The sequence below is a fragment of the Lontra canadensis genome, unplaced genomic scaffold, assembly GCF_010015895.1.
Source record: "Lontra canadensis isolate GAN:19392208 unplaced genomic scaffold, GSC_riverotter_1.0 scaffold98, whole genome shotgun sequence".
Taxonomy (NCBI): Eukaryota; Metazoa; Chordata; class Mammalia; order Carnivora; family Mustelidae; genus Lontra; species Lontra canadensis.
The window spans coordinates 6,895,888-6,913,978 of record NW_022631092.1 but is presented as its reverse complement, the minus strand read 5'-3'; the positions used below and the strand labels follow the sequence as shown (position 1 = coordinate 6,913,978).

General features: G+C 52.8%; 1 protein-coding gene across 1 annotated transcript in view; it reads left to right on the top strand.

The window, feature by feature from the left end:
• LTBP2 (latent transforming growth factor beta binding protein 2) overlaps positions 1 to 18,091 on the top strand; it is a 101,255-nt gene that overhangs the window by 17,786 nt on the left and 65,378 nt on the right. The window contains exon 3 of the mRNA XM_032837528.1: positions 5,011 to 5,260. Within this exon, the coding sequence (XP_032693419.1) occupies positions 5,011 to 5,260 (250 nt within the window). The remainder of the gene's footprint in view (positions 1 to 5,010; positions 5,261 to 18,091) is intronic.

The following is an 18,091-nucleotide window of genomic DNA, read 5'->3' as shown; positions in this document are numbered from 1 at the left end:
TACAGACTTGCTTGCTGGTTGTCTGAGGATGGCAGCCTCTAGTTGGCGGGGGGCAGTGGGGGGGCGGTGGGGGGTGGTGTGCCCTCGATGGCTAAGCATGGACGTCAGGGCATCCTGCTCCACAACCCCTTACCAATACTTAGTCAATGAATACTCACTAAAGCCACATACCCCATCCTGGGTTTGATTTCTCAAGTATATGGCATGATCTCTGCTCTCACGGGAAAATGGGAGAGATGGGGTTCGGAGAGCAAAAGATGGAGACTTCCCTGCTGGCTGTGTCTGGGAGTTTTCTCTCTTAAAATTCTCATAGCTGCCTCTCCTGGGGGCCTCAGCATTTCCCCTTTTGCTTTATGCAGCGGTCCCTGCCATCGGCCATTCTGACATGAATGGTTTCCTTTCTGATACTTCAGCTCTGAAATTTGCATTCATTGGACAGGAAGGTTTTGCTTCAGTCCCCTTTCAACAAGAGACCACATGACCACTAGGGCCGAAGGGTCCTAGACTTTGGGATTGCCTGCTCCCGTAAAATACCCCCAGACACCACAGCTACCAAACTACAGTCAGCAGCTTTTCATTCTGCCAAGTGAGGATGTTAGACACACAAACTACCATTTGCCATCTCTTTTAATTTAAAAAAGAATACCAAAAAGGGTTAGAAAAGACACACGAGGTCAAAGCAAAAGGCTACTTTTTTTTTAAATGGGAAAAAAGAGCATTACACAAAAGTCAGGAAACGTTTTATACTCTTTAGGGCAGACCAGTAAGAACTGTTGTAAGAATGGACCCTTGGACAGACAGACACCAGGAACCACCACTTTGAGCCATCTGGGGGTGATAAATGGTTGACCCAGAAAGGTTATCTTCCCAAGTGGGTTTTGTCCATCAACGCATTGGACTGGCTTGGAAGCCTTTTAGAACTTTTCTTGACCATGGTATTACCTATGTATATAAATTCTATTTTTATGATTTCCCCCAACGCCCGTTTTCCACGAGCTGCTCTTTGCACCCACCGGTTTGCCAAGCCTGGTCAGAGAGACGAGCAGTCATGCTGGGTCCATGGGAAACCACTCCGGCCTTCCCTTTTTACTTCCTCCCAAAACTAAAGCAGGACCAAGAACTGCCCTGGGTAAACCTGCTTCCCCAGTGTTCACTGGCCTTGGCTTGGCTATTGGGCTGGTCTCTGGCAGTGGTGGGGCCTGGTGAGTGGTCAGGGGGGGCCAAGTCCGCTTGGGCAGAGGGAGTGGCAGCTGGGCCATAGGCCCAAATCCTGCCATGGTGACACATGGTGTTTGGGGAAGCGCTCGAGTTTATAATTCTCTGACCTGCTCTGTTTGTCTAGAGACCTGAGGCCTGCTGGAAGGTTATGCCAAGGCACTGAGGAAAGTGCTCTGGCATGAGGCTCTAGCTCATGTTTGGGAATCCTGAAGTGAGACTCAGTATTTCCCCTGCTTTCCCCTGAGTAGGCAGATTGCCCTTGATTGACATGATGCCCAATCAACTCATGCTTTGTGTCTCTGATCAGCATCACTTCCTCTAGGAAGCCTTCTGTGACTGTCCCTTCTTCCATGTGAGACAGTATACTTCTTTTTTTTTTTTTTTAAGATTTTATTTATTAGAGAGAGAGAGAAAGTGAGAGAGCATGAGTAGGGAAAGGGGCAGAGGGAGAATCAGACACCCCCCCCCCCCACTGAGCAGGGAGCCCAACTCTAGGCTTGTACCCAGGACCCTGGGACCATGACCTGAGTGGAAAGCGGGCCCTTAATTGACTGAGACACCCAGGCACCCTGGTCTTTTTTTTTTTTTTTTTTTTAAGATTTCATTTATTCAATTGAGAGAGAGAGAGCATGAGCAGGGGAGAGAGGCAGAGGGGAAAGCAGATCCTCTGGTGAGCAGGGAGCCTGATGTAGGGCTCGATCCCAGGACCCTGGGATCACAACCTGAGCTGCAGGCAGACGCTTAACCATCTGAGCCACCCAGGGGCCCCGACAGTACACTTTTTTCTTTTTTTAAAGATTTTATTTATCCATTTGACAGACAGAGATCACAAGTAGGCAGGGAGGCAGGCAGAGAGAGAGGAGGAAGCAGGCTCCCTGCTGAGCAGAGAGCCTGATGTGGGACTCGATCCCAAGACCCTGAGATCATGACCTGAGCTGAAGGCAGAGGCTTTAACCCACTGAGCCATCCAGGCGCCCCCGGACAGTACACTTCTTAAGAGACGGGCCCTCTCAGGGCACCTGGATGATTCAGTTGGTTTGGCGACCTGCTCTTGATTTTGGGCTTAAGTCATGATCTAAAAATTATGATATCCAGCCCTAAGTTGGGCTCCATGCTCAGCATGGAATTTGCTTGGGAATCTCCTTCCCCTCTTACTCTGCCCCCACTCACATCTGCTCTCACTCTCTTTCTCTAAAATAAATAAAATCTTAAAAAAAAAAAGAGAGAGAGAGAGGGGCCCTTTCTCCCACAGGCCTCACGCCTAGTGAGTGGTCTATGAATGTCCACTGAATGAGTGCACGAGCTGGTAAACATGTTCCATTACCATCTAAGATTTCCGGTGTGGGCTTCAGAGAGGGATGGGGTCCTGAAGTCTATCCCACCTGCAAAGGGCCAGGCATTTGGTGGCCGACTGGAAGCCAACAGGTCCCTTTGTTTCATCATTGGCTCTGGGTCAAGGTTCAGAAATTGTAGGGAGGAAGGACCATACCAGCCCTGCTGGGAGGCTGTGGGCAGGAAAGAACTTGGCCTTTGCAGTCAAACACACCTCAGGCAAGTTTTTAGCCTCTCCAAGCTTGAGGCGTTATTTATAGAATGAGATCCCAACACCAGCCACAAAAGATTGTCGTTAGGTTTAAATGAGATAGTACATGTGAAGTACGCTGCCTGCGAAGCGTAAGCACTCCGTAGAGAGTGGCTACCCTGATGAAAATAAGGGTCCTGGTGTCATGGTCACATGTCCCCTGGGAGCTAAGGATGCACAGAGGTGTAAGGGGCAGTCACCAGGCTTGATCACAGTAGCTGGGGAATTGAGTCTTGTATGTGCAGAACCCATCATGTGGACTGCAGCCCTCGGGGTGTGCCTAATGTGGGTGTGCAGAGGGACCGCGGGTGCTCGTTGCTCAGAGGAGGGCACACTGGCTGGAGGCGGTCATCAGGGATGGGGAGGAGGCCTTGAAGGAACAGTAGGACTTAGGTAAGTGGACAGGAATGGGAAAAAGTCCCAGGGAAGGGAAACAGCGCCCACAAAGGCAGAGAGAAGAGAGACCGTACCCACAGGCCAGTCTGGCTAGACGGTTTATTGTTAGAGGGAGATCAGACCGGGGAGGGTGTTCAGTGCTAGTCTATGGACTTGAGGCCCCCGGGAGCCAGTGAGCGTCTCCAAGGGGGAGGTGGCATGGGCCAAGAGGGATTTTGGGGAGATTCCTTCAGACCGGGCATGGTGTGGACTCCAGGCCTGATGTCAGAGAGGACAGCACAGCTCAGGCAACGCCAGGCTCAGAGGATCTCGTGGGATTTGACAAATGCACTTACAATAACGGAGGCCCCGAGGGTCTGCATCACCTGCCTCTGTTTTCCTGAACTTGCGTGCTCCCCGCTATCGGCAGACCCCAGCCTCCCTGGACCTCTGGCACCTCCTCGAACCTACTACGTGCCCTCCATCCCCCTGAGCTTTGCAGTTGCTTATGTCTCTGCCTGGAAGGCTCTGCCCAGACTTTCACGCACCCACCTCCTCTGTACCAGTTAGACCCTGCTCTTCAGAGAAGGCTGTCCTGTCCTCCCCATCTAACATCATCACGCATGGGGCCACTGCATCACCGTGTCTGTCTCCACAGCCTGAGATACTGCCCCAAAGCAACCTCATGCTCTTTTCTGATTTCCCTTTGGTCTCGCCTACTGGATGGCAAGCTCCATGAGGGCAAGACTTCGTGCCCAGAGCCTAGTACACAGTAGGGGCTCAGCAAGTATTCGTTGAATGAATGAGTGACAGATGTAGGGGACCTCAGGTTTAGAGGGTCCAGCATGAGCCTGACCATGCTCTCCTGGGTTCCTCCTTGCCCCAGAGGCGGTCCTGGGAGGGGTGGGACAAGGCCCTGCACCCGTGTGTTTCTCTGCATGGGGCTCTCTCTCCCGTGACTGCTGGTCACTGGAGGGGGCCTGGATTTTGCAAGGTGAGGAAGGGCAGTGAAAAGGTGTGGCTACTAAACGGCACCAGTTTGGAGGGAGGCGCCCAGTGCCAGCCCCAGTCTGCCCCCAGGCTGATCCCAGCGCCTGGGAGGCAGAGTTCCTCCTGCTCCCTGTCCGGGGTTCCACCACTTGCTCAGGAAGGTGGGAGCTTGAGGGCAGATGCTCTCCAGAGAGGAAGAAGAGGAGAGACTGTCGGTGCTGAAGATGACTTTTGAGAGACCCTTAAGATACCCCAGCCTCCCCAGCCTGCTCCTCAAGTGATTCATGAGAAAATAGGAGCTCAGTGAGATCCAGATCACGCAGCTCAGGGAAGACAGAAAAACCTCAGCTGCTCAGCTTCCCCACCACCCCTGCCCCAGCCCAACTCTCAGGCCAGTGTTGAGCCCTTTCCCATTAAAAAACCTCATTCATTCATTCCTCATTCATTCATTCATTCTTTATTGACAATCTACTCTGCGTGAGTCTCTATTCCAAGTTCTGGGGTGACGGGAAGAAAACAAACCGCCTGCCCTCTGGAACTTTCCATCTGAGAGGAGAGAGGCTGACAACTAAAAGTGAGCATAAGCATGCCAAGTCAGGTGTCCTGCCAGGAGTGCTCCACACCTTTGGTCCCTCAATCCTTGATGGGCTGTTCGGAGATGACAGGGTAGCCCCACCCTGGGGATTTGTGGGGGGGGGAGGGGCGGCAGATGACCCAGGGAGCTTTCTGAGGCCAGAGTGGGGTTTCCTGTCGGAGTGGGGGAGGAGGTGGCCCTCCTGACAGGACAGTGTCAGGCCCCCCCCCCCACGCGGCCCCGGCCGTCATCCCTCTCCCTGTCTCCCCAGCTGTGTGCCAGCCGCCTTGCCAGAACCGGGGATCCTGCAGCCGGCCCCAGCTCTGCGTGTGCCGCTCTGGCTTCCGCGGAGCCCACTGCGAGGAGGTCATTCCTGAGGAGGAATTTGACCCCCAGAACTCAAGGCCAGCACCCCGACGCTCAGCTGAGGGGTCCCCCAACCTGCGCAAGAGCAGCACAGCCAGAGAAAGCACCACGACCCCCAGAGCGCGGTCACTGGCGTCCCAGCTGCCGCTGGCCAGGTAAGTCCCCTCCTCAGTGGGACCTCGGGTCCAGGGGCACAGTCCCTCTAGAGCGGGGCTTCTTCCTTAGGACCCTTTGGGTGAAGACCTTGGTGGCAAAGACCAGAATTATCCTTCCTCCTCTCTGCTCTCCTTCCCTTTCCCTGCCCCGAACAGAGGTGCAGTGAGCAGAGAGGTGAGTGTTGGGGTTGGCACAGGCTTTGCCAGGCTGGGGTGGAGTCTCTATCCTCCAGGTCCTGGGAGAAAGCTGATGGCATAAAGCCCACACGCTCTTGTTTTGAATCCTGTCGTGGCCACTTCCTTGCTGGGTGGCCTTGGGCAAGTTATTGCCCTCTCTGATTCCTCACAGCAAGGCGGGGACAACAATGATCCCCACAAGCATGGAACTGTTGTAAGGATTAAGTCAATTAATATAAAGAAAGTGCTTAGAACAGGATCAGGCACATGGTAAACTCCTTCTAAATGTTTTCCTCGCCCCCTCTTCCTCAGCCCGTGGTCCATGCAGGAAGGCCCCCTCTGCCCAAAGAAGCCCTTCGGTTCACTCGCTGCCCAGCAGTAACTTCTGTTCTTGAAGGGAACAGCAGGAGCATGTGGGGGGAGGGTGTAGAATAAAATGTGGGCAAGGGAAACATTCGTGGGCCGGATTCCCTGGCCTGCTTGCCAGCCAACCTGGCTAGACTTTTTCTCGCTCTGGACAGGAAATCTGAACTTTGTAAACTGGTCCATTTCTAGAGGCTGTGTTTTCCTTTTGGTTTTTCAGGCGAGTTTTTCCATTCGCTTCCTACTTAAGATGTTCTTTCTGAAATGTTGCAACCTTGTCTTGCTGAACTAAGGGGAAAAAGGACTTATTCTCTGGGAGGCCAGGAGAACCAGGGAGAAGACGCTGGCCTCAAGGTCTGGGCCCCAGTGGGAAAGCTCAGGAGAGAAGAGAAAGGAGCTTGAGACTATCCTGCAGCTCCAAAGCAGGGAGTGACGCGGGTCCCAGTAAGGTAGGGTCCCAGAGCCTCAAGCACCGAAGCAGCTAGTTCGCAAGGGTAGCCAGAAGCACAAAGAACAGAAGGATGAACACTGGTTGAGGTCTAGGGAGATCCAGATCAAAACCAGAAGAGCCAAACCCTTCTGCCAAGACCTTGGAATGCTGGGGCAGAGCGGGGGGCGGAGCAAGAGCCAGATAGACAACGCCGGGCCGGGGTGGGTGGTCTGGGATTGGCTGTGAGCAGGTGGGCAGGGCCTGAGCCCTGTGATGATTGGTCCCAGCTGTTGGTCCAAGGTGGGTGGGCGTGGTGTGAAGGCACCTGGAAGAACACCAGAGGTACTAACTCCGGGATCAGCTTTGGGCAGGATGGGAGCACAGTCCTTCCAGCCTGGCATTCCCGTGCAAGCTCTCTTCTGGCTTGTAGGATTCATTCCTTTTATAATGCATGGAACTCCTGTGTGTGCACACAAGTGAATACGGGGGATGGTTGCCTGGCAGGTCATTCTGTCCCTTGCACCCTTGAGTCAGAACTGTTTAGTATCCCTTAGCCCACCTGCCCAGCCCAGCCCACTCCTTCTACTCTTCAAGGCCCAGTGCCATTTTCTCCAAAAAGCCCCACTGATCACTTGCGCCTAGCTCTCTGACCCACTGCAGCGCATACCCTGTGCATCTGTGCCCTGCGTCTGTAATCAGACTGTGTGGCCCCGGCCTTGGAAGGCAGAGACCCCGCTTCTTGCTCTTTGGATCTCCCCAAAGCTCCTCCCACAGGCTTAGCTTATGCAGATGGCTCCGTCTGCATTTGCCTCACTGGGTCCAAACTGAAGAGTAACCGAAGACAGGGCCCACCCACCACGGAACCCTCCGTGAGCCCTCACCCTGTACCTGGAACCAAGGGCACCAGCCCCTTGCTTTTCTGAGTGCAGGAAGAGAGGGGCTCTGTGCTTCCTCTGGCAGAGCACCCCCCACTCTCGCTCCGGGTGGTCTGTTTGTGGCCACAGTGTAGCATGAGTTCCTGGAGAGTAGGGACTGCGCAGGCGGCCTTGGTACCTGACACCAGGCTTGGCTCACTGCAGGTGCTCAGTTTACAGAAGCCAAGTGAATGAATGGATGAGGTCCCATGTTGGGGTGAGGAGGAGGCCGAGGGCAAGAGGAGCCACGTGAGCCCTCCAATCCTGGGCAAAGGATTCACATGCCTGCAGGAGGCAGTGGAGGGCGAGGGCCCACAGGGAGGTCGGTGGCCCCCAGCAGGGACATCCTCTTCCAGCCTCACAGGCTCTCTGGCCAGGCACTACTGTGACGTCGGGAATGTACCTCTGCCTCCAGGCCAGTCCAGTGTGTCTCTGCCCTGGGACCTCAGTGCCATGAAATCTGGGAAAGTCCGAGTGGCCCACTGTCGGCCCAGCTGTGTTTTGCTTTGAGAGGCCAAATCCCGCTTGCCTGGTGGTGTCAGACATTTCCTGTGAGCTTGGCTGGGTTCCCCAAGCAGCCGTTGGCCTCTTTCCCGGTGGCAGCTTGTACGGGCCCTTGGTGTCCAGATAGAGGGAGTGACATGAAGCAGGGGGCATTCTAGAAGCTGGGGGAGGGACACCAAAATATTTAGGGAGGGGAGACACTGTAAGGATTGGTGATGGCCAGAGACCCCCTTCAGGAGAGCACAGAACAGAGGCCAAGAGACTTTCATTCCAGAAGGAAGTCGAAAGGGAGGGGCCAGGAGAGTCTTAGTTAGCCACAGCAACACACCCTGAGGAGAGGCAGACAAGGGTTGACATTGTCCAGCTGTGGCCTGGGCTGTCAGCAGGAGGGGCCTGACACTCCTTCTGAGACCCAGGTCCAGACTTCTTCTCCAAGGCTGGCCAGAGGACCTGTCCCACCTGGGGAGCCAGAGCCAGGCAGTTGGGGACAGGCCTTAAGAGGTTGAGGGTGGGGTGGTTACAACAAGCTGAGGGTGGCCAGCGGTGGAAACCTGCTTTACCTCAGGGCTTCTCAAACTACCCCAGGCATGAGCATTGCCCGGGAACTTGCTGCTGATTCTGCAGGGGGGTGGGGGAGACAGCAGCTCTATCGTGGTCTCGGGGTTGAGGCCACAGGTTCGCGGACCACACCTTGAGGAGTGAGGGTCTGGCCTGGGCTTTGGATTCACATCATCCTGGGGGTCCGATTCTGGATTTACTGCTCACCAACTGTGTGACACTAGGCATGTTTCCAAACCTCTCTGAGTCAATCGTCCCCACCTGATAGGAGTGCAGAAGAGATGACATGAGACCATGTGAGTAGAGCACACAATACAGTGCCTGACAGGGGTTAGTCCTCAATATATTTTGGCCATCAGCAGGCTGGTGCTTCTTGCTAGAGGGTCTTGGGTGGCAAAGAGCAGACAAAACCCAGGGTGGCTGCATGTGTGTGTGAACCCGCTCTGGGGAGCCGTCAGAGCCCGCCCAGCCTCAGAGGAGCCGTGACTAGCAGATGCCCCCGCGGCCCCAGTAGTGGGCTTGGCTGGCTGGCTCCTTCCGCCGGGACCATTTCTACCATCCCTATGGGAGAGGGGACCGAGGGGAGGTGTCACAGCAGTTCTCCGCTTCTTGCTGTCTGTCACTGGAAGGCTGTTCCTAGTGTCTAGAAGCCACCTCTACTCTTTGGCTTGTGGCCCTTCCTGTCTTCCAGGCCAGCAATGGCACGTGAACTCTTCATGTGTTCAACCTCTCTCTGCTTCCTTCTTTGGCTAAATCTCTCACTGACTCTTCTGCCTTCTTCTTCCACTTTTAAGGGCCTACGTAATGACCCTGGGTCCCCCTGGGTATTCCAGGACACTCTCCCTCTCTTGCCAGCTGATTGGCAACCTTAATTCCACCTGCCCTCCATTGCCCATTTTTTTTTTCAATTTTAATCCCAGTGTAGTTAACATACAGTGTTATGTCATTCCTTTCGCCATTTAATGCAACGTATTCAAAGATGTAACTCCAGGAAACAAAGATCATGGGGGCCAACCAAACCCACCACTGCAACCCATTCCAACTGGGACCCCCCCCCCCCGAAGTGTAACAGCTCCCCTTGTCAGGGGCTTGCCACAGGGCAGCCCTCCACAATCTGGCCCCCAAACCTTTCTGACATCTCTGAGGTCAACTTTCACCAGTCACTCCCCCCTATTCACTCTGCTTCTACCACGCTGACCAACTGGTTTTTCCTCAGATATACCAGAGATGTTCCTGCCTCAGGGCCTTTGCCCTTGCTACCCCCTTCCTTGGAATATTGTGTTAGTAATTCCTAAGATGGCCATAACAGACGACCGCAAACTGAGTGGCTTGAAACAACAGAAATGTATCCTCTCACAGTTGGGTGGAAGTCCAAAATCAAGGTGTCAATTGGGTTGTTCCTTCTGGGAGAGAATCTGTTTCATGCTTCTCTCCTAGCATCTGATGGCTCCCATCAATCCTTGGTGTCCTTTGTGTTGTAGCTGCATCACACGAATCTTTACCTCCACTGTCGCATGGCCTGCTGTGTGTGTATGTGTGCACACGTGCGTGTGCAAATTTAGGGTCCACCGTAATCCAGTATAATCTCATCTAAACCTAACTGATTACATCTGCACAGACCCCATATCCAAATAAGGCCCCAAATTACGGGTCAAGAGTTAGGACTTCAACACATTTTGGGGGGAAATACAATATGACCCACATTCAACACTGTTTCTAGATACTCACATGGCTCACTTCCTCCCCCTTCAGGTCTTTTCTTCCTGGGCGGGAGGGGGGAGGGCATGGACGACTTTGTTCATTTGATTTACAACTGCACAGTCCCAAACACTCCCTACCCAACCCCAGTAATTTTTCTCCATTGCACTAGCATCTTCCCTGTTTTATTTATTTATTTGATTTATTGTTTTTCTTACCCCAGTGAAAGGTCAGGTCCAGGAGGACGGGGGTTTTTTGTTTTTGGGTTTTTTTTCAAAGATTTTATTTGTTTATTTGAGAGAGAGAGAGAGCCCACACAGAGGAAGACGCAGGCTCCCCGCTGAGCAGAGAGCCCACTGCCTGGCTCCATCCCGGGATCCTGGGACCATGACCTGAGCTGAAGGCAGACGCTCAACTGACTGACCCTCCCAGACGCCCCAGGACAGGGGTTTTTCTCTGCTTTCTCGCTGCTGCATTTCCTGCGCTTGAACACAACAGGCCCCAGATGGAGTTGGGGGAACGTGTGCTGAGTGACAGGCCCGGCTCTCCACCCCGTTATCTCATTGACCTCTCGCAGTTCTGGGCCACAGTTCCCAGCATTCCCCTTCTGTGGATGAAGCTCAGAGAGGTGAGGGGGCTTGTCCCCAGTCCCCCAGCCTGGCCTGAGATGTGGGCCTGTATCAAACCTCCCTGGGCTTCTGTCTGCTGGGGGTGGGGGGCAGGTCCTGGCCCAGCTGCTGCTGAAGTTCCAGCCTCAGTGGTGCGCGCCAGGCCGCACTGGCTGTGTGTGGTGGTCATGGGACTCACGCCTCAGGGCAGGACCCCAGACTAGTTCAGCCCCGACCTTTCCACCTCAGCCATCTTTGCCCTTCCTGACCTGTGACATTTAACCTGCGGTTGCTGCGAGTGAGCCCACAGGTTGCCTGGGCCTCCTCTGGTGGGAAAAGGTCTCAGCTCCCAAGGGGTGGTCTCTGCCAGGCTTGAGGAGTGGGGCGACTTCCCAAGCAGATGACTGCACCAGGAGCCACGGTGGGGGGAGACCCAGGCTCCCCTCCTGGGGGCCAGGGTAGTGCCTGCTGCCTAGCAGAATGGCAAAGAGGAGATCGATGACCCAGAACCAGAAAGGAGCAGCCAGTGTGCGTCTCAGGGCAGAGCGCTGGGTCTGCGAGCCAGAAACCCTAGTGCCTCACAACCTAGTCAGGCCACACTCCCTTCGCCTCATGGCAATTCAGTTTCTTGGGTTCTGAAATGGAAAAATGGATGTCCCTCTCATAGGGTGGTTGAGAGAGTTCGCTGAAATAACCTATGTGGGGGGGGGGGATCAGAGGGGCGTCTGGCACACAGGAGGTCCAATAAATGCAAAATCTCTGACCCTACCTTTCTATCCCCCGTGCCTATGACAAATCAGAGCGAGGTACCCCATTTGCCAGGATGGGTTTTTCTCCACCCCACCGCCTGGAATTACAGGTAGGGAAACTGTGGCAGGACAAAGGTTGGCAGTGGGGTTATGGGTGTATTCTGGGAACATGGGAGATCCTGACTGACGGCTTGCCAGGGTCCTCAGCACCTGGCTCCTGCTTCAGCCCCCTCCCCTCCCACTTCCCTCCTCAGCTCTGTGTGTCTGCCACACGCCCGCCCTCTGCTGGCTCCCTTGGGTGACATGGCCCTCTGTTTGTCCTCCCTCCTCCGCATTCAAGGCCCCTTGGACCCAAGACCTTTCTCCAGTTCCCCTGGGACATGATGAGGGCCCGACTCATGCATGCTAGAAGGCCTTGGAAAACTCCTTTGCCTCCCAGGGCCTCAATCTCCGTATTTGTAAATCAGAGACCTGATTTTCTCTGAGCTCGAGTTAATAATGGTCTCCGAATCAGGCCATTTCCTATCCCGAGGGTGATGTGTGCTTACTCCCCTTTTACCCCCTTTAACCCATTTCCAAGGTTGTGACAAGGACACACGTTGCCCTCATGGGGATAGACCTTTGCCCGTCCCTGACAATCTGGCCTCACATCCTCCTTGGCAAAGTCGCAGTGGGGTCTTTCACACCGCATCCCCCTTCCATGGGGGCCATGCAGTGGCGCCTCCCTGCCAGGGCGACTATAATCCAGGCTGAGTCAAGCTTTTGAGATCTCTGGGAATAGAGTGCCTTCTTTCCTTCCCTTCCCTTTTCTTTTCTTTTAAGGCTTATTTTTTTCTGATTTGTTTTTGTAACTCTGAGCCCCATGCTTGCCCCCTGGGGTTTATTTTGGAGTTCCCCAACCCTTAAGACCTTGAATACACTATTTTGAAAGAATCAGGAGACCCAATTTTGCTTCTAAGCTGGGACACTAAGTAGCTTTGTGGCTTTGGGCTAGCCGCTGAACTTCACCAAGACTTCATGTCTCTATCTATAAAATAGGAAAGAGAATTTTTTCCTCATTGGCATGTTGTGAGGATTAACAAAAACATTGTGGGCAAAAGATGGCTTTGTGAACTGTAATGTTTATTGCAAGTGCTGGTTCGTATTGTTAGTTAGCAGTCTTGACAGTGAGCTGGGGTATTTGCTTATGCCTCCTATTTGTATGTGGGTTACTTTCAGGAGAAGCTCCCTACTGAGGCCCTCTCTGACCACCTTTAAAAGGTTTTAGCCTTAGGGTTGAACTTAACCATTGGACACAAACCAGGGGATGTACTTCATGGATGTACTTCATGGTGCAGATCATAGCGTCTACAATGGGCACCCCAACAGTTGTGCAGTGCACAGCCTGTGCAGCTGTATGTGGTGATCTTAGACCTGGTTCCTTCCTGGGAGGGAGATGTCTCCTATCTCTCTATTATTTAATATTGTAACCCCCCCAACTTGAGAATCCCTCTCATCTTGTTCACTTTTTATTTTCACAGTACTTTTTACTTTATATTTTCTAGCATACATATAACTAACTTATTTGTCATGTTTAGTGTTTATCGTCTGTTTTCCCCCAGCTACAATGTGAGCTTCTCAAGGACAGGGATCTTGCTTTGTTCACTGACATATCCCAATACCTTAGAACAGTGCCTCGTATACAGTAAGCACTCAATAAATAAATATCTACTGAATGACAATCCCTATCACAGTGCATTCCCTGTGGCTGCCTGGCCCAAAGAAAGATGGTCTTGGGTCATTTCCTTCTGAGCTGACACTTGGCCCATCCCCCAGCATGACATTGATCAGGAAGGGGAACTTCCAGTCCTCCCAGCGGGTGGGTATCTGCCCACTCTGTGCTCCTGGGCCTGGGGGCTCTGGAGCCAGGGTGGGCCTAGGGCAATGCTTTTCCTCTAATAGTGGCTGAAATGGGGCAGAGCCAGACTTAGCAGATCCTGAGGGGTGCCAGGAGTCTGGTACAGGACTGTGGCAGCTGTAAAGTTGGGGGGTGGGGAGGTTCCCATCCAGTTTCTTCTGTCTCTTGGGCCTGAAAAGAGCCCCATGAGCCCCTCTCCAGGTTTTGTGGGTCTGGAAGAGGGAGAGCTTGGTGGGGAGTAGTCAGAGGTAAATGCTCACTTGTGGGCCTCCAGCCAGAACAAATGGAGAGGGTTTTATTTTCCCAAATCTGAAATCCCAGAAACCCTGCTGCTGCTTTTTGAGGAGAGTAGAAAAAATCTGCGTCTCAGCCAAACACTTCCTTTACTGCCCACGCCCCTCTCCCTGCTGCTCTTGGGGGGTTCTGCCAGTGTAGATGGGCCCCATGAAGGCTTGTGGAGGGTCCCTCAGCAGTGCCCAGAAGACTGCTTGGAGGAAGTGGCTAGATCCGAAGCTCTCCATTCCCACCAGGGAGAGGAGGGAGACGGGTAATTCTGTGCTGGACTTCTCAGTCACTGGATACAATAGGAGATAGCCGTTGCATCACAGTCTCTCTGATAGGTACCCCAGGAATTGTGCAGTGCACAGCCTGTGCAGCTGTATATAGTGACCCTGGACATGGTTTCTTCTCAGGAGGGAGAGGTTTCCTATGTGCCCCACAAAGCATGTTGCTTCAAAGTTGTCCTTTGTTGCTGTGTGTGGCTGCTGAGGTCCCTTCTAGAGTTCTCTGAAATGGTAATGGTGTTGGGTGGGGGGTGGGGTTCTAGGCTTTGTAGAGCGTTAATATGTACCTCCTCAGCCCATATATGTACCTGAGACTCACAGAGCTCAGGGCCTGGGCAGGGTCTTGGCTAGCTGTGTATGAATAACAAAAAGACACAGGCTCTGGGCTGTGAGTGTGACCTGAGGCATGTGTTCTGGCTATACTTTACCTCTAGGCCTAGTGGTCCTGCCAGAGATCAAGAAGAAAAGGCATTCAGCCCAGTGTGGACACCACTGGATTGGTGGAGTTGCCAGGCTCAGGCCTCTGGGTGCTCAGGGAAGAAGGGAGCCCAGCACCTTCTAACACCCCTTCTACTCCCCACGGAGGACCAGTGGGCAGGGTCCAGGGAAATGGTGTCTGCTTCTTGCACACTTTCTCTTGACTCCCTTCTCTCCTAGTTAAGCTTGAAGGTGACCATCTGGCCTGAGGCAACCCCAGCATCTCTGATGAGGGCTGTGTGACCCTTTTCCAGGATTCTCCCAGAGCTGAAGATTCTCAGAACTTCCCTGGGCACGATTACAAAGGGGGCTCCCACCCAGCCTCCCTCCCAGCCCCGCCCTGGGCCTGGCCCTTGACAGGTCTCTGATATGTAAGATGTTCCCCTCCCGACAGCCTGCAGCACAATGACAGAGAAAGCTACAGAGCTTCCTGTCCTCCCTCTCCCTCCCCACCATCAACGCTGTGCCCTAGAATCCCTACCCTCCCCCTTCCTCCCCTGGCCCTCCCCACACTGAAGTCACTGGCACAGTGACATGACACAAATGTCTTCTGGCCAATCACGTTGAGTCTGATTGGAGTGAGGTGGCAGGGCTGTACCTGCAGACAGGATGGGGACAATCACCCAGGAGGGAAGGGGTCCGGGAGACCTCCCAGTGCTCACCGCTGCCCTGACCCTAGTCCCGCCCTGAGGGGGCAGCCTGGAATTGTGGTTACGGTGGTGAATGTTGGGTTAGGAGTGGGTGGGACTGGGGTTGTGGTTGGGGTGATACTCTGTTTCACAAGAGGGCCGTGGTGAGGGAAAGGAGAGAGGATAACTTTGGTGTGGTATGGCAGTGAGATTTTAACCCTAGGGTTGTGGCTAGGGTTGGGATAAAGTTATGCTAGAGTAGAATTTAGGACTGGGTTTTATTATTTTTTTTAATTTTTAGAATTTTTTTTGCATGTGGTATGGTTGTTATTTTAACCTACCATTGATGGAACTTTACTGAGTCAACGGGCCCCCCGGGAGAGCACTCAACAGGCACCACCTAAATACGGGGACCATGTGATGTGGCGGTGACGAGCTTGGCCTCTGTTTTGTCTGGTTCTGTGGCTCACAGCCATGTGATGCTGTGTGTCTCTTCTCCTCCCCAAGTCTCAGTATAAAAGGGTGATGCTAACACTGGTCGCATAGAGTTGTGTTGAGAATTAAATAAAAGAAGTAGAAAAAGTGCTGAGTCACATGGCTGAGGGCTCTGTCCTCGAGAGAGGAGACTCTTTCTTATCTGGATTAATCAGAGTTCCGGGAGGAAACAGACGGCACACACCACAGGAAGAGTTTGAGAAAGGGTCTATTTGCAAAGGCTCCCATGGGGTCAGAGGGGGCAGGGTGCCAGTGGTTACTGGAACCAGAGCAGCTACAGGCACAGGAAGGAGCAATGACAGGGAGGTGGCCTCTGCTGGAGGATCTTGCCACTGACACCCCCCCACCCCCGCACTGTGCCTGTCAGGAAGGAGTTGGGAGGATCGATACCTCCACTCCCTCTCCTGCCCTCTTGCTGGGTTCCCACATGGGCCGAACAGGACAGGAAGGCAGAGGGCCAAGGAGCCCCCAGGGCCCAGAGTGGGGTGGAGAAAGGTCTAGAGGAGCAAGTGGAAGATCTCTAGCCCATCAATGAGCCCTCACAGTGGCACTGCGGGGAAGGGCCATTCCAGCCCAGCTCTCCTCAAGACTCCAGAACCCTTGCCAGCAGCCCTTTTGCTAACCAGCCTGTAGAGCGGGCGATCTCAGGCCAGTGCAGAGCACTGTGAGGGAGGAGGGAGCCACAGGCAAGGCATCTAGGGTCTTTGCAGAAAACTACAGAACCCCGGCAAGAGCCTGGGGTAGCTTCTCCACCGCCCTGTGTGGGGAACAAAGGCGGCTTGTTGGGATCATTAAAATATAATGTATGCAGTTCCCAGGATCCAGCTTAAAAAATAGTAACAACAAACATTTCAGGCTTGTGGCTGGATCCATAGCATTGAACTGACCAAAGTCCTCTAGGATTTTTGTTTGAAAGGAAAAGGTTAGGGAGGGATGAAGCAAAAAGGGACTGGAAAGACTGAGTGCTCTTTTTCAGATGCCCCGAGGGATGGTTTGTCCCATCCGGTTGCTTTGTACAGAACTGCAGCTACTCAGTGAATGTCACCCTCCGGGTAGTGTGTGTGTCTGTGTGTCTGTGTGTGTGTCTGTGTGTCTGTGTGTGTGTCTGTGTGTGTGTGTGCACGCGTGCGTACACGGCATGGGTGGCAAATCTGTATGAAAGAACATGCCTAAGAAGTTATAATGGAGATTTTTTTTCAGGCTTTGTGAATTCTCCTTTTGAGCTCAGGGTTTTAAAATATATACGCATATCAGGTTTCACCCCTTGTCCGGGACAGAGAGGAAGTTTCTGATTTATGGGTCCGGTAGTTTCTCCAGTTACATGACCTTTAAATATGCCATCAGGTAATGAATTTGCTGCTGTCAGAAAAGGCGCTGTAAGCTGCCAGGTGAAAATTGCTTTACCAAAGTGAAGTGGCACTGTGATAACACTAGTAAAAAGGGGCTCAAATGTATACTCGTTTCCACTTGTGGAGCTGACTGAGTCAGTGTCTCAGCACTCCTCTCCTGATCACTGGGGTGTACATGCGTGAGTGTGGGTGCACACACGTGCCCATGCACACACATGCGAGTGTGCATACACACACACACACACACACACACACCACTCTGGGGAGGGATAAGAAGGAAGGTTTAAGCCTTGCCGGATAATTTCCCAGAAAAAGATTAGAAAGGAAAGATGAATTAAATGCAAAGTCATCTGATAACCATGTGAGATAGGCTGCTTAGGACCCAGCGGGATGTGTGCACCCGTCCCTCTGTCTGCAGATGACATCGTAAAGATCGCTAGATGATTTCCACTGACAAAATGTGAAAACACATAGTTGCTTTGTTAGCCACATAGCTGTGGTTTTGTGTCCATGATTCATTGTGGAAGTGAGTAGCTGCAACAGGCATTTTGTGGGGGGTTTTTGTTCTTTTTATTTCTCCTAAAAAAATATTTGTGAAAGGTCTAAAATTCAAGGAAGTTCAGTGCTTTTTGAAAAGAAAAATCCCCATTCCTTGCAAAATGAAGATTTCAGATCAAACCCTCCAGAGCTACCACATGTCTGCTTCAAGGCTTGCTGAGCCTCAGCCCCGGGCTACTGCCTGACATGTCCACCCGTGTGTGCACCCAGAGTACGGTGGGGCTTGCCTCTCAAGGGAATCCAGTCCCACAGGGGGACCTCAGACAGCCCGTGCCTTTGGAGAACCATTCATCCCACATTTCTTTCTTTTTGAGGGTCAAGGTCGGAGCCCTTGGAGCAGGCAGTGCTGTGTGAGGGAGGGATTGTGGAACTATTAATGTCGTACAGTTAGATAAATCAGGGTCTGAATCTCAGCCCTACCACTTAACAACTATGCCTGCCACAAGCAAGTGATTGAACCCGACAGGCCTCAGTGTTCTCATCTGTAAGATGGGGATGTCCGTCACTTCCTTATAGAATTGTCAGGAGAATTTACTAATATTTCCAAATGCATCTGGCAACATTCTGTGAATGGCAGCCACTCTCATTTGTCCCTGGACTCTGGGTTACCTGGGCCTTTTGTTTACATCAGAAAAGCAGCAGCAATACCTAGAAACTCTGAGAGGTTGCCCAGACCACATGAAGGTGCTTCTGGTCCTAGTGAGATTTCTTGTTTTGGGCAAGGGTAAGCAGTACCATCCGTCAAAGCCAAGGGGAGCTCAGGCCTTGAGAGTCCCCCTCCTGGTGCTGATTCTGGCCAGAGTGATAACCTCTCTGTGCTTCAGATTTCTCTTCTCTAAAATGGGAGGTTGGTCATACCTAC